Consider the following 14629-nt stretch of genomic DNA (forward strand, 5'->3'; position numbering starts at 1 on the left):
TACTATTTGTATATAAATGGGATACACTTTTGGCACTTTGATGTTGTCACTCTGCCGCATGTGTGCATGACATGTTGGTGATGTGAACATGTGTTTGGTCTGGTCATCAGTTCTAAGTACTACACACTAATGGAGTGCCCTGCACTACAACTCCCATAATGCATTGCTTGGGTGAGCCAGGTACCTCAATTGAGTTTTACTAGCTGTGCTGTATGTGTTGTGGTTTGGATTACTTTGTGGCCTTGGACATAAAGACAGATGACTTACCTTGGCTGGTGCCTGCTGAAAAGGAGGTGTGTATGTTCCCAAACCCCCTTACACTTTCTATTTCAAGGGTCACCTCAATCAGCTTCTCCATGGCAGTAAGGGGGGAGTGTGTGGATGGTCTGCCTCTAGTCTTCTGTCCATCTGCCTTCCTGGTGGCCAACTTGTCCTTGTTCAGGAGCGAAGGTTGTATAGTCTCTTCCTGATTTCAGGGATAGTCTGCTGTGTAAACTCGAGGGAATTCATTTTCAATTCAAGATCTCCTTCCAAAAGCTGGGACGCCTTCCCAAACAGCTGGTCGATTTTGTCCACGCACTCCTTGGTAGGCACCACCAGTTCCCTCTCAGAAAATTTGGGGTTGTTTTTTTTTGGGGTTTCCAGCTTTCTTTCCTTCCTCTGCAGCCATGTTGTGGTGAGCCAAGGTTTCCCTGTAATTGCAATACCTGCTTCCTGTAGGTGTGTGGGCCCTCTGCCTGTGAGCCACACCCTGTAATCAGCTTCCACCTGGCCTCTGACATCATCCACTTGCTCTCAGCTACAGCAAGCTGACAGCGGTATAGGGGGTGGCGTGATGGTACCTACCATCACGCCGCCCCCTATACCGCTGTCAGCTTTACCCATCTTTCACCCTCTGAAACAAGAAATAAAGTGCATCGGCCCATATGTATAAAAAACCAAAGTCGCGATTCTGAAGGAATCGCAATTTTCGATGAAAATTTGGGTGGAAGAACAAAGTGATGGCAAGAAGGGGGGCGGGGCAGTGAGGGTAGGTGGCAGGACACCAAGGGCCATATCTATGGCCATGTCACGCAGTTCAGTGCGGCAAGTCACCTCGCTGTGCTGCACTGCATGATAGGGAATTGGCAGGAATGTGTTGTATTTAAGTCAATACGGTGCATTCCTCTCTTTTTTCCCTATGTTGGTCCCCTTATGGCAGCCTAGCACCAATGCAGACACCCGTATACAAAGGTTCAAAAGTGCCAGCGTTGTAAGAAGGATTGTTTTTTTGCAGGAAGGGGCACCTTCCAGCTCAAAAACAATCCCAAGACGTGTTTTGCTCATTCTATATGTGCTGAAAGAGGAAAAATCGGAGAGAAGTAAATATATTTCTCATCATTATACCTTACCATGGGAAGTGTAGGTTTTTGCACATTCCCAGGTCTACCACTCAAGGTAAATCTGAGAATGTGTCAAAATCCATGGATGTTGTGTGGGAACACCCATGCAACGCCCATGGGAATGGCTTCCTGCCACAGAGTATTGCAACATAACAATTTGTGCTGTATTGCATTACTTGAGGTTCAGAAAGTCCTTCAGGGCCATGTAAGGTGGTCTTGGCTTCCTAAACTTCAATTATAATTTGTGTCGTTCTTGCACCACACTGCTTGGTGCAAGAGTAATGCAGAGGGGTTCATAAATGTGCCCCCAAGTTTATTAGAGGTACAGGAGCAGGTGCAGGAAAGACCATGTTATGCATGGCTCTGGTAACTCCCTTAATCCTGCACAGCTGATGACAGCAGTGGGAGATTAAATCAAAAAATCATACAATAGCATAAAACTACAAATAGGTAACTATAAATAAAGGGGATGTTTTTCACCTTGGGGTTCCGAGTGACATCAACAACTCGAGTTTCGCTCTCGTTGTCTATTTGATGTCACTCAGTACCGCTCACTAAAATAATCACCCTTATTCACAGTTACCCACATATAATTCTATATAGTTATCATCCCCCAGGTCGCAAGAAAGTATTTGCAGAGCAAGCTGAAAAGCTATTGTGCTGAAGAAAAAGCACACAGCAAAAACATCTTTCTTGGGGACTGTAACATCCCATAGAATATTTTGAAAAATCCACTCACTACAAAACATATGAGCACGGCTTGACCCTCACTCTCTCGACCAACTCACAAAAAAGGTAATGCTAATTAACTTCTATTTCCTCTCCCAAACTTTATCATACAAAATGACCCATTTGATCTGGAACGGTCTGACCATCTTGCCATTTTCTTACACATAAAACTAATACCAAAGAGACTAAATAACTCGGACTCAACATTGTATCCTATGCAGACGAGACCCAACTCATTCTCTCCCTATCCAATGTACCCCACATCTCCAAACAGAATATGGAATTGAAGCAGTCACCAGGTGGCTGAAGAACATCTGCCTACAACTAAACATGGACAAAACCGAAGTACTCCTCATGGGCCCACACCCCGACGCCTGTAATGATACCTGTGGGCCCCACTGCCCTCGGAAACCCACCCTCCCCCACTGACCACTCACGCAACCTCAGAATCATCCTGGACTCCGACCTCAAAATGGACCGCCAAATCACTGCTATCTCTTCCTCCTGTTTCCACACCCTCCATCTCCTAAGAAAGACCTTCAACTGGATTCCCCTCTAACACAGGAAAACCATCACCCAAACCCTCATCAGCAGTAGACTGCACATCGGCAACCCACTCCATGCTGGAATCAACATGAACTGCACTTGCAAACTCCAGAATGTCCAAAACGCCTCCGCCAGACTAGTCCTCAATCTACCGCACCACTGCCACATCACCCATCACCTGCAGACACTACATTGGATTGCCATTGAGAAGAGAATCACCTTCAACTACTCACCCACGCTCACAAAACCCTCCACAACACCGGACCTTCCTACCCGAACCACCGCCTCTCGTTCTACGCACCCCAAAGATCCCTCCACTCAGCCCAGCTCTCCCTTGCCATGGTGCAACACCTAAAGAAGAACAGGAGGTCATTCTTTCTCCTTCTTCGCGGCCAAGGCATGCAACACCCTCCCTTTCCACCTCCGACAGACGCCAACACCCCCCAAGTTCATGAAGTACCTCAAGACCTGGCTCTTCGATGAATAGCCTTGAGCATCCGGGAGCTGCGCCCCCATTGAGGCTTGAGACCCTATCGGTGAGCAGTTGCGCTTAACAAACCCTGTTTGATTGATTGATTGAAATAACTGACTCACTTAAAAGATGAAAGAGATTTAAAACTCATCCACCTCCAGTAACTTTCAAAAAAGTTCAGAAACATTTGCGCCCTCACAATATCTTGAATAATGTAAACTAGCCTCACCAACTGCTCTACTAAAGCAATGTTGAAGGATGTTGTATATTTAAATACAATTAAATCCACATCTGATAAACCGTGAGCACATTGGAACATCAAAGATCTCAATATCAGCAAAAGAGATATCAGCAAATTGGAAAAGATATGGAAGAGACATAAATCAGCTCTCTTGTGGCCATCAAAGAACCAATAACAAAGTTATAAAAATGTCATACATATAGCAAAAAGTACCTGCTTCAGGGCAAAGATAAATGAAGCTACAAACCACCACAAGACTCTTTGCAACACAATAAAACACTGTGCTAACCTCATGCACCTCATGCAGCAAACATTCCCAATACTTACACCAATGCAAATGACATTGCAAAATCTTTATCTAAAAACAAACCTAATACATGAAAAATTCACCAAAAAGCCCAATGAATGATTTACCTCTATCATTCATGAAAGACTCACTGCATCATGGTTGCACTTTATCAAACTTGAATTACAATAATTCCTACAGATTATCTCATCCATCAACCCTTTATCTTCTACAAATAAGCCAACCCCTGTTTCTCTTCTGAAAAACAGAGAACTCTCTTCTCATACTCAGAATTATGAATGCTTGGGTAAGAGTTCATCTATTCAACTTTAGAAATGTAGCTCATCACCCCATTCTTCAAGAAAAGTAAACTTTAATTCCAAAATCTTCTACCCTCAGACTGGTTTCAAAACGTCCTTTCCTTAACAAAATCATGGGAAAGCCATAGCCACTCAACTTTTAAATCATTTTGTACTAATGAACTCTAGACTCCTGTCAGTCTGGCTTCTGTCCCAAATGCAGCACCGACAATAGATGATGCCCTGAAAATACTGGATGAAGCCAACACCAGCCTTCAGTCACTGTCCAAACTAAAACTCAACTTATTTTGCTGTTCTTGAGTACTGTTCTATTGCTCTTCTCATTACATCCTTCTGATTATTTTTACTGTCTGACCTTATGTGATATTTTCATCATCTAAACCGAAATCATCGCCATGCTAACAAGCTAACAAAATCAGCCTCCTTTTGACTACGCCAGCCATAAAACTAAAGCCATCAATGCCTGGCTCAAACTCCAGGAACACTGCTCAGCCACTTGTTCTCAACCTTCTAGATGGATGAAATGCAGTTATTGGAAGCCGACTTTGGCTGCTGCCAGACTACTTACAAACACCAGCAAGCCGTGGCAAAGCAAGTCTGGTTATTATATTTTTTGTGTTCAGGTATTGTGTGGATAGAACTAACCTAATGGATCTTTTGTGTGACATTATTATGTAATATTTATTAAAAGCAATGTGCATTTATGTAATATGTGAAAAGTTTTAACAAGGAATAGGGAGTTTCTTAAGGTAAAAAAGCTGCTGGTCAGATACAGTAGTAATTTTCAAATCATGAGAGTTGTACCTTTACATATTGAAAATGTTGTAATGATTCTACGTTGTGTTGTGATTGACAGGCAGTTTTTGGAAATTACAATCGCCTCAGCCCGCCCTCTGGGGAGAACCATGAGAATCAGAAATAGCATCCTATGCCTTTCACCTGGATGTTATGGCCTGCTGGTACTCTCAGTGAGCACATACGTTTCTACAGTGGTTCGTGACCTTTTGACTACTGTGGACCCCCACTTAGGGTGTCTTTATGATGACGGATGGATTTCAGTTCATCCGCCATTGTATCGTATTTGGGACCGCCCACCTACAAGTCGGTGGTCCCACGGGGACGATGCAACAGCCACCGTGGCGGTAGCACTGCCCATGTTTGTATTGCGGTGGGTGCTGCGCTCTGCAGCACTGGCTGCAAGATAAAAAAAAGACACCCCACACATATCTCTGCACTACATGGCAGGCACCGTGCAGTGCCTACCACATGGTGTTGGGAAATGTAGGGGGATACCATAGGTGCCCCCAATGCCTATGTCCCTTGCCCATGGGATTGGGGGGGGGCCCACTACGGGCCCCCAAATCTGTTTCCGCCTGCTGTGCAGCGGGTTTACCACCGCAGAACGACCGGCAGAAAGGGATATTGTAATCCCTATGGCGGTGCCGCACAGGCAGTGCTGCCATTCTGAGACTACAGGAAGGTCTGACAGGCGGTCGGCTACAGACCACCTGTCGGGGCTGTGGCGGTCGAAGTTTCCGACTGCCACCAGTCCAGAAGCCATTATAATATGACGGACGGAGATCCTTGTTCCAATGGTGGAAGCCCTTAATCTTTACTGGAATCCGGGGAACCCCACTGCATTATTATTGGAATTCAAGAACAACCAGTGAGACATTATTGGAATCTGTGGACCCATGGGCTAAGTAATTGCCATGTTTGAACTGCACAAAATACGCAAAATTACTGAACCAAGCATTTATCAAACAATGTCACAAATGATGAAATATGTTGTTTTAGTTCGCAAACTAATATTTAAAAAAATAAAAAGTTTAATTTTAATGGGGAGGTTGAAACTTTTCTAAATTCAATTGAGGTCACCCATGACCCATACTTTATTTATTCGATGTATTTGCAGTCCTGACAAGATATCAACATCATTTTTAGCCTCCAATTTAAAAATTCTTTCACATTTACAGAATGTTTTACATTTTTCAGTTTAGAATTGTACTTCTTTATTGAAATAAACTTTATTAACCTTATGTATATTTTTATTCTTTAAGCAGTCGTGGACACCCTCAGTAGGAGTCTCAGAGCCCAAACACCACTGACCACAGATAAAGAAAATCTAGGGCTATACCATGGAAAGTGCCCCGGGGGCATAACAGACATCTGTGCCCACTATGCGCGGCCCCGGAGCACTTTAGTATTACAGAAAGGGCCACAGATGCTTGTACAGCCCTTGTGTAATACAGATAGCGCTGGCGCACATATATTTCTGGCGCTATCACCAGGGAGTGTTTCCTCATTTGCATGGAAGCGTGGCTCCATGCAAATGCGGGAATTTCTTTGCCTCTGCGCCCGCGACGTATTATAGACGCAGAGACAAAGAAGCTGTCAGGAGGCACACTAACAGTGCACCACTTAAAAGGTGGTGCAGTGTCAGTGCACCTCCTGATGGCAGCCCTCTGGAGGTGGTGAACCCCCTATACCCCCCCTTGCAGGCAGGTATAGCGGCTCACTGAACCCACCTGCCAGGGGATCTCTCATCCCTCTGAATAGTGCAGGCAGGTTGCTGCTTCAAAGCCGCTCTGTTTTTCACTTGAATGCGCTACCCCCAAGGCAGCATGACTTCCCAGCTACCCTGGGGGCAATGCATTCGATATAATAATATGGCGCCCTGTCCTCGTTAGTGCCGAGAGCACCTTTTGAAAGGTGCGCCAGACGCTAACAAGGAAAATGTTCCAAATAGTGTAATACGACCAATGGTCTAGTAAATACAACTGCCACATGATGGGGGGTTTCATATTCATTTGCTGGTTTAGTATCATTCATAAGTTTATTATTGTCTGCATTACTTGTCTGTGTGCAGTCCTTTGTGTGTGCGAATTCCTGTTTTTTTAGTGACCTATTGTTGATGCATGTACAAGACTGTGTAAAGACATTGTAGAGTTGGCGGGCGCTAGGCCCACATACTAAGATAATGATTACACGGACACATTTGGTTGGGGTGCATAACTGACCCAGAGCACGTGCGCTCGGCCCCTTTTATTATCAGGGTCACCTGACTGGGTCACCTGACTGGTGACACATATGGTGGGTGGGTGTTCAGTGTGTGGTACGGCAGGGGGAAACACTAGAATGCTGATCGGACGATCACTACAGACTTGTGTGTTTAACAGAAAATGGAAATGTGTCCCTGTCTCTCTTGGTACATGTCAAGCTGTGGGAAGAAGTATGTATGTGAGTGTGTGTGTGGATATTGCATGAGGGTGAATGTTAATGTTTATTGTTTATGTGCCGTTGACAGCAAGCAGGACGTAGCTGTAATATGTGAACATTGATACAAAGCAGTCCCCTGATTTAAAAGGTCTTTGAAATTGGACATGCAGCAGCACAATCTTGCTTCTGCAAGCAGCATCGGCCTGAATACACACATCATCATTCTTCTAAGGGTATGTGTGAGGGACACTTGTGAACTCGCACACGCACCTTTGAGCGGAGATAGATTCAGTTTGTGGCCAGAAAGGGAGGCGATGTTACTATAGGTTGGTTCCATCAAAGCTTTAATTGAATCAACACCATTTGACACCATCTGAAGTTGGCATTCTTTTTAATCTACGTATCTAATTCATCTTTCTAACCATTATGGTCATTTTGTTGTATTACATATTCATACAATGTGAACTAGATTAGGGCATCAATTAATATTAAAGCCTTTTAAAATATATATTGTGCGGCTTTCTTGCGTGAAAGAGGGCTCTAGAACTGATAACTAATAAATAATCCCGTAGTCCCATAAAACCAATTGTTACCCTAGACTCATCACACCCTATTAGGTCATCAGAGGTACATGTGTAACAGTCGCATCACCCCAAGGCTCAGGTCGGTAAATTGATCCTGAGTGCACTTTCTAGAGAGGTTTGGTTCTATGAAACTGGTCCATATTTGATAGGAAACCTGCAGAGAGGTATCTGCTTCCCCTTGACACATGTCTAACGCACACAAAATAGAAAGAATGAAAACCCTTCGTGCCTTAGAAAGTTAAATTACAACTTTAAATGACTACTCTCATGTGGACAAGTAAACAGAACAAAACAGACTAACTCGAATTCTTTATTCTGGAAAAGGAAAACATCTAAACAAGCATTCTCATGCCTTTGGAAGTCTAAACCTGTGCACACAGACTTATCCCAGATGTTCTGACTTTCCACAAAAATAAAAAATAATTCATCTCTTGACACATTTTGCATTATGCTCCTTTTGGCTATCCTCTATTCTGTTTTTCTCCAAAATGTTATCTGGAAATGCAATTATGTTCCATGTTATTTCTTGAGTTGGTTACAAGTATTGCACCTGTAGCCCGATCCATGCTATATTAAGTTCTAAAAATTCATAATAAAGGGTCAGGTTATTTCTCTATTCCAGAGCACCCTAGTAGACCCACCAGTAAACCCCTGCTCTTCCGCCACCCGGAATCTTCTTTGCTCACAGCACTAGTATCTATGTGTAGGGATAGAGCTGAAAAAGTCAATTACAGAGAGTTTGTAATGAGATCCTAAGTAGACTACTAATGTGCTTGTTCTCGAGAAGAGAAGGTCCAAACAAACTCCTCCTGGAAGGTTATATTAATGGCTATGTTTATTTTGCTTATATCATATATGCTTCAGAACTTAATTGCTTACAGGTTGTCTGAACTCCTTCAGGAAGCCATGGGGCAGGCAATGTTTACTAGGCCACAACTGTGGGGTTGAGGCCCTTTACCAGTGCTGTCCCTGGGTCGGCCCTACTATGGCTCTGCAATCTGGGCCAAGTGCAAATAATTCCGTACTTGCCAATCCGTAGTAGCAAAGGCAGGCTGTCACAAGCTTCTCAGAGATGTTAGTATCAGGGTTACTCAGACTCAAGAATCAATTCCACTCCCAGAAACACACAAAAATCAATGCCTGGTCCAGTGTTTCTCTTTGTAGAAAAGACACACAGGTACTTTATCACAAATTAAACATACAAATTCACTACACATTCCATTGTGCTCGAATACCCAGTTCACAGGTGTGGGCTTTGTGCTCTTAGGGGCCTCTGCTGATTAAGCTTCCTCTAGCCTCAGGGAGCCTCTCCTCTCAGGTACTGGGTTCTCCCCATGTGTAGCTGTTTCAACAGAGGTATTTAGACAAAATATCAAGTTTGAAATATCAGATGCAAAAACATTGCAAAAACAATATTGGAGTCTAGGTACATATGTTATGGGTCACTTGCTCGCTGTGCCACTGGACCTAACCTGGCTGATGAGGGGGTGAAACCCCAAAACTGGCCCCTGGATGCTTGTTTCCGGTCCAGGGACCTGGCAGTTCAGGCTGATCTGTTGCCATGAGGAGCAGGGTCAAGGCTGATTTGCATATGGCTAGGTCCAAACTGGGGGTGAGTGGTTGAAAAGCTTCAGTACTTCATCCATCATCTTGTTGTGTTTGCTATGTTCAGCCTAAGTGGCCAAGGGTATGCCCAGACGTGGGTCCCTTGCTCGCTGTGCCACCGGATTCAAGCTATCTAGGCTGCTGAGAGGTGAAACCCCGAAACCGGTCCCAGGAGACTTGTTTCTGGTCCAGGGAGGACCTGGCCTGTCAGTTCAGGCTGAACTGTTCCCATGAGGAGCAGGGTCAAGACTGATTTGCATATGACTGAGTCCAAATTGGAATGGCGAAGTGAGCTAAAGAACGATGATGGATTCAACCCAGATCTGTGACTGTGGGTGAGTGGTTGAAAAATATCAGCACTCCATCCACCATCTTGTGTTTGCTATGTGCGCTAAAGTTATAGGCAAATCAAAAAAGCGTGTTTCCTATGAAAACTAGGTCCTAACTATAAATAACTACTGGCGACTGCCAGTAGGTTATATCTATCTATCTATCTATCTATCTATCTATCTATCTATCTATCTATCTATCTATCTATCTATCTATCTATCTATCTATCTATCTATCTATCTATCTATCTATCTATCTATCTATCTATCTATCTATCTATCTATCTATCTATCTATCTATCTATCTATCTATCTATCTATGTAAAATAAAACTACCTTACCTTAAATTTACTTACCTTGCATACTTAAGGCGTGCATTGTAAAGGCTTTGTGTTGCAATGAAACATGGTAACGGCATGCGTAGTAAAGGTATGCCTTTTAAAGTGAAACAACTGTGACTTAAACACACAAGAGAGCAGACTCCATGCAGGAGAAGTCTGGGAAACGTTGGCATACGAAAGTTGCCCTGAAAGTGTGAAAATAGTTTATTTTTCTTTTCAAAGTAACATTGTGCCAACATTTTATGTGTTTTGGTACCTGCAGACATTCAACAGACCCATAATCACCTGCATAGTCCCTAGTATGTGAACTTCCTGTAGAAATGTTGAAGACAAAGGCTGGTAGGATTGTCGATTGACACAGAAAACATAGTGATCTTTCCATAAACAGCAAAATATATTTTCACCAGTAAGTTTGTGAATACAATTTTGTAGTCCAACAAGTACTACTGTAGTAATTCTGAGCTTCTTTGCTTATTACAAAATGTAGTTAGTTTCCCTGCCCCATATAAAGATACTGGGGTTTTGGTTTTCCTTTCCTTGCTTTAACCTCTTATTTGTTTATTTTAAGGCAGACACTACCGTGATTTTGATATGCATAATCTTATCAATCATGGATATCTGAAAGCTGTGCTTATGCATACCTGAGGACAGTAGGGTAGAGCTCAGTACTAAAAAGGATGAGAGTTGTGAAGACGGCTCCAGCAAATCCTTTCCCAATGGCTGCAATTATTGTTCGCAGCACCCCAAAAGCTGGGTTCAGGTAAAAGTAGGAAAGAGAAAAGGAAAGAGTTATTATACAGGTGGACTAAATCACAGTTAAAGATCTGAGTAAAGAAGTTAATTGAATGTTAGTTATATCAAGTCAGGAACAACAACAAAATCATATATAGAAGGTTTGTTATGGGCTCAGCAGCTGGGTATAGCTTGGTTCCAGTGACCCAGTGGGTCGCGACCCACTTCTGGACATACTCATCTCACTTGGGGAATGTAGAAAGGTGGAATAGACATGGAGATGCTGATTAGGCTTCACCATGCAATACTATCGCAAAGCCCAAAGATCGTCCTTAAATTCACACTAATAAATCCTCAGCTCAGTCCTGGTAGTGTGGCAAAGAGCAGTCAGGATTTACTAGAGCAACATGTGCTAAACCTTTCACTAACATAGACTATAAGTAATTGATGCACATTTGAAAGAAACCTGAAACTAATTTATAAAAATAAAACAGATGAAATCCTAATTTAGCCACCAAAACAAATGTGAACAGATACATATAACCAGAATTATGGATTTTAGAAGCAATATAAAATCAGTGCAAAATAAAACAGTGAAACATTATCATTAAAGTAAATGGTAAAGATCACTAGTGACAATTGGGCACTTGCAGGTCAAGTTGCTTGGAACCCAAGTAGGGTAAATGTGATTTGAAGAAATTACTTCAATAAATGAAAACAAAAACATTACAGTTGGTGTTTATTTGCCCAACAAGAAAGAAGGATTACCTATTGATCTAGGTGGATTTGAAAGTACAATGCCAATATTAATTTAGTGGAGTGCATAGTGAAGACATTTCTTCCCTCCAGGAAAACACAGTTAATTTGAGTTTGAGTAATGCCCTGGATCAGTGGGCGATACCCATGTGCACCCAACACAGTTTGAAAGTGGTTACACCTTTTGATTTTATACTGATTAATACCTCAAGGAGTTTGATTGTCCATTTATTCTTATAGTCCACTATGGCTTCACAGAAGGAGAAGGTAAGGCATTCAAATGAGAACTATGACTTTTAGGGCTGGTGGTCAGACCTTAAAGTGGTTCTAATATTGTCTATTTTGCTCCAGCACTTACACAGTGCGTCCTTAATATTGATTCTTCAACAGAGAGTTCCATCCATCTCACCATCAAGTTTAATTCCACCATAATAATATTTACTTGTTGCCTTTTATTTTTATCGCATTATGTAAAAATAGGATTTATAATCAATATTGAAGGTGAGTACTTGGATCCACCCAGATTGTTCACGGCTGCCAACTTCACTTTGACCAAAACAGAAGCTGTTGCAAGACATACTAATTTGCAAATGCTTTGAAATGGGTGGGTGCTTGACTATGATCCCACTATTTATGTATCTATGTTGGTATTTATGTTAGATTATGATTGGTTTGCTAAGATTATGTTACAGTGTAAGGATATGTCGTAAAAATATTTTAATATTTATTTTAGCGTTTAATTTTTGCATATATTTTACCATGCAAAGACAGAACATAAGAAAAAAGGCCACATCACTAATAACTTCATTTTAAAAGAAAACTATAATTCATATTAAATAAAATTTCTATTATTTTTCAGATGTTTAAATAAACAGTTTTTTTACCTCCTAAAGAAAACAATATCTTTATAATGCAATAATGATCAATAGAAGTTATGCACATAATTAATTAAAATTACTGTAGGTATACTTTAGTAAAAAGAAATGTTTCCATTAATTTTTACTTTAAAAATAGAATATTAAAATATGTTATATTAAATAATATGTATATATGTTTTAACATTAAATTACATTTATTTGTGTTTCCAACCATCTTAAAATATTTTATTTTATTTATCATTGTTTCCTGTGCGGTTTTATTTTAATTCCCTACATCCATTATTTTCTAAGGAAGGATGTTGCAGTGCGAGTGGTTGGCCATTTTTGGTGCTGGACCTATTATTGTTTTTTCAATTTTTTTTTTTTTTTAGTAGTAACATTGACTCAGATTTTATGATTAGGCAAAACGTAGTAAACATACTCAAAAGTGTAAATGACCCAAAGGTGTAAGTTACCTTTGTAAATCAGGCCTCTAAAAGCCATAGAATGCATCATTGTAGTACCTAAAAAACTAAGAATGGCTGAAGGTGTCTCACAATGTAATTTGCCACTTAGAAACTACATTACAATTCAAAATGTTCCCTTTATTCTTGGAAGTAACTAAAGTTTAATTCAGAAAGTAGTGAAAGGGTAGAGATTGCATCAAATGTGAAGGTGTTGAAATTCCAGTGCTAATGGTCATAATAATCCTCTAAAACAATAAAGCTTCCTAAAAACTTTATTGCCCACCACAAAGGTGCCCCAAGGATTGTGAACACTATGTTTAGCACCACGTGCAACCGCCAGACCACCTCTGGTCACACTTGATGCCAAACATGGGATTCTTCAAGGTAACCTATACATCATGTATTCTTGTTTAGGGGAAGAACTCAACTTTTTAAATTGCCTTTCGTAAATTGGTGTATGTAATTGGATGGTTATTGGAGTATCCCAATCCAAGATGTTGCATCTTTTCTCCATGTATTGTAAGCCCATGTTTTAATCTGATATAAGGCAGTGCCTAGAAAGGAAAAATGCCTGACTACATTAATTCCCCATTTTTCATGGCATTAATCAGCCATTGATATTTATCACCTCTTTCAGATTGGATCTTCATAGTTTTGTTGTGTCTTTATTTTGGACCAGTTTGGCTCTTTCCTCCTTCCTATTGTCAGGAGGAATTTAGTGCCTTGCGGTCATCACCAATGCTTTCTCATGTTCAATCAAGATTCACAAAGTTTGCCAGAGGAAGCTTTCCCTTGAGGGGTCTAACTACTAGTTGTGACCTGTGAAACTTTCATGTATATTATTCTGTTCAGGGTGGCACCGTAACTAATGTGCTTAGTTGAACTTTCCTCCGGCAATCTTGAAACATATTTTGCAGACCTACATTGTGTCCAGTTCCTGGCAACTGCACTCATTGCCTTATCTCAGGGCATGTCGGTGACCTATCGGGCATTCTCTATATCTGGGAGCATGGGTGCAGGCCACAGTGAGTCTTGAGCACCAGTCATATCATGGCCAGGCAGAACATTTCATTTTGCATCGGTGGCATTGTGGCTATGGTAAGAGTTGCAGTTTCTTCAGGCCATCTGAAAGGACCTCACGAGACCTTCTCAACTTTTTGATTCAATCTAGTCAAAACAAAATGCTCCAGGGGGGGGGGGGAGAGGGGGATGTAGGGTGGAAAGTGACAGGGTAGGACACACACACCTGAATGCCTGATGTATGCTGCTGCTGTTTGTTTTGCTTCTTGGATTGTTTTTTTTTTTTTGCTAGTTGAGTTTTTCGGTTCATCACACTTGCCTGAAGTGTTTGATCTGTCAAGACTCTGGACAAAGGGCCCAGGGGTACCAAGCCAAATGCACGTACGCTGTTACTCCTATGGAACTTGTACAACCGGCCGAGACCCAGTTTGCAGTCGCGCCCGCGGCGCCCACAAACGAACATCTGATATAGGCTATCCAGTCGCTATACAGTCTGCATTCGGTAGAATGATTGTTCACTGCAAGGTTAATTGTTTGTGATATGTGTTATTTTTCATAATGCTGTATCCTTGTGGTACATAGCAGGAAACAAAGCAAAATTAAATAAAACTGATTAAAATTATTTTTTTTTTAAATGCTCCCGTGGCCATAAAAAGCCATCTAATCAAGAGCAGGCAACTAGGACAGACAAGGATGACATCCAATGATGACCAATAGGTGGACAAAAAGCTCACTTTAAGTTT

General features: G+C 41.6%; 1 protein-coding gene across 1 annotated transcript in view; it reads right to left on the minus strand.

Moving 5' to 3' along the window:
• Positions 1–14629, minus strand: part of LOC146813696 (solute carrier family 22 member 7-like) — a 259319-nt gene that overhangs the window by 19873 nt on the left and 224817 nt on the right. Inside the window, exon 8 of the mRNA XM_085610184.1 lies at positions 10696–10804. Within this exon, the coding sequence (XP_085466310.1) occupies positions 10696–10804 (109 nt within the window). The remainder of the gene's footprint in view (positions 1–10695; positions 10805–14629) is intronic.

This window comes from Triturus cristatus, chromosome 6 (genome assembly GCF_964204655.1).
Source record: "Triturus cristatus chromosome 6, aTriCri1.1, whole genome shotgun sequence".
Taxonomy (NCBI): domain Eukaryota; kingdom Metazoa; phylum Chordata; class Amphibia; order Caudata; family Salamandridae; genus Triturus; species Triturus cristatus.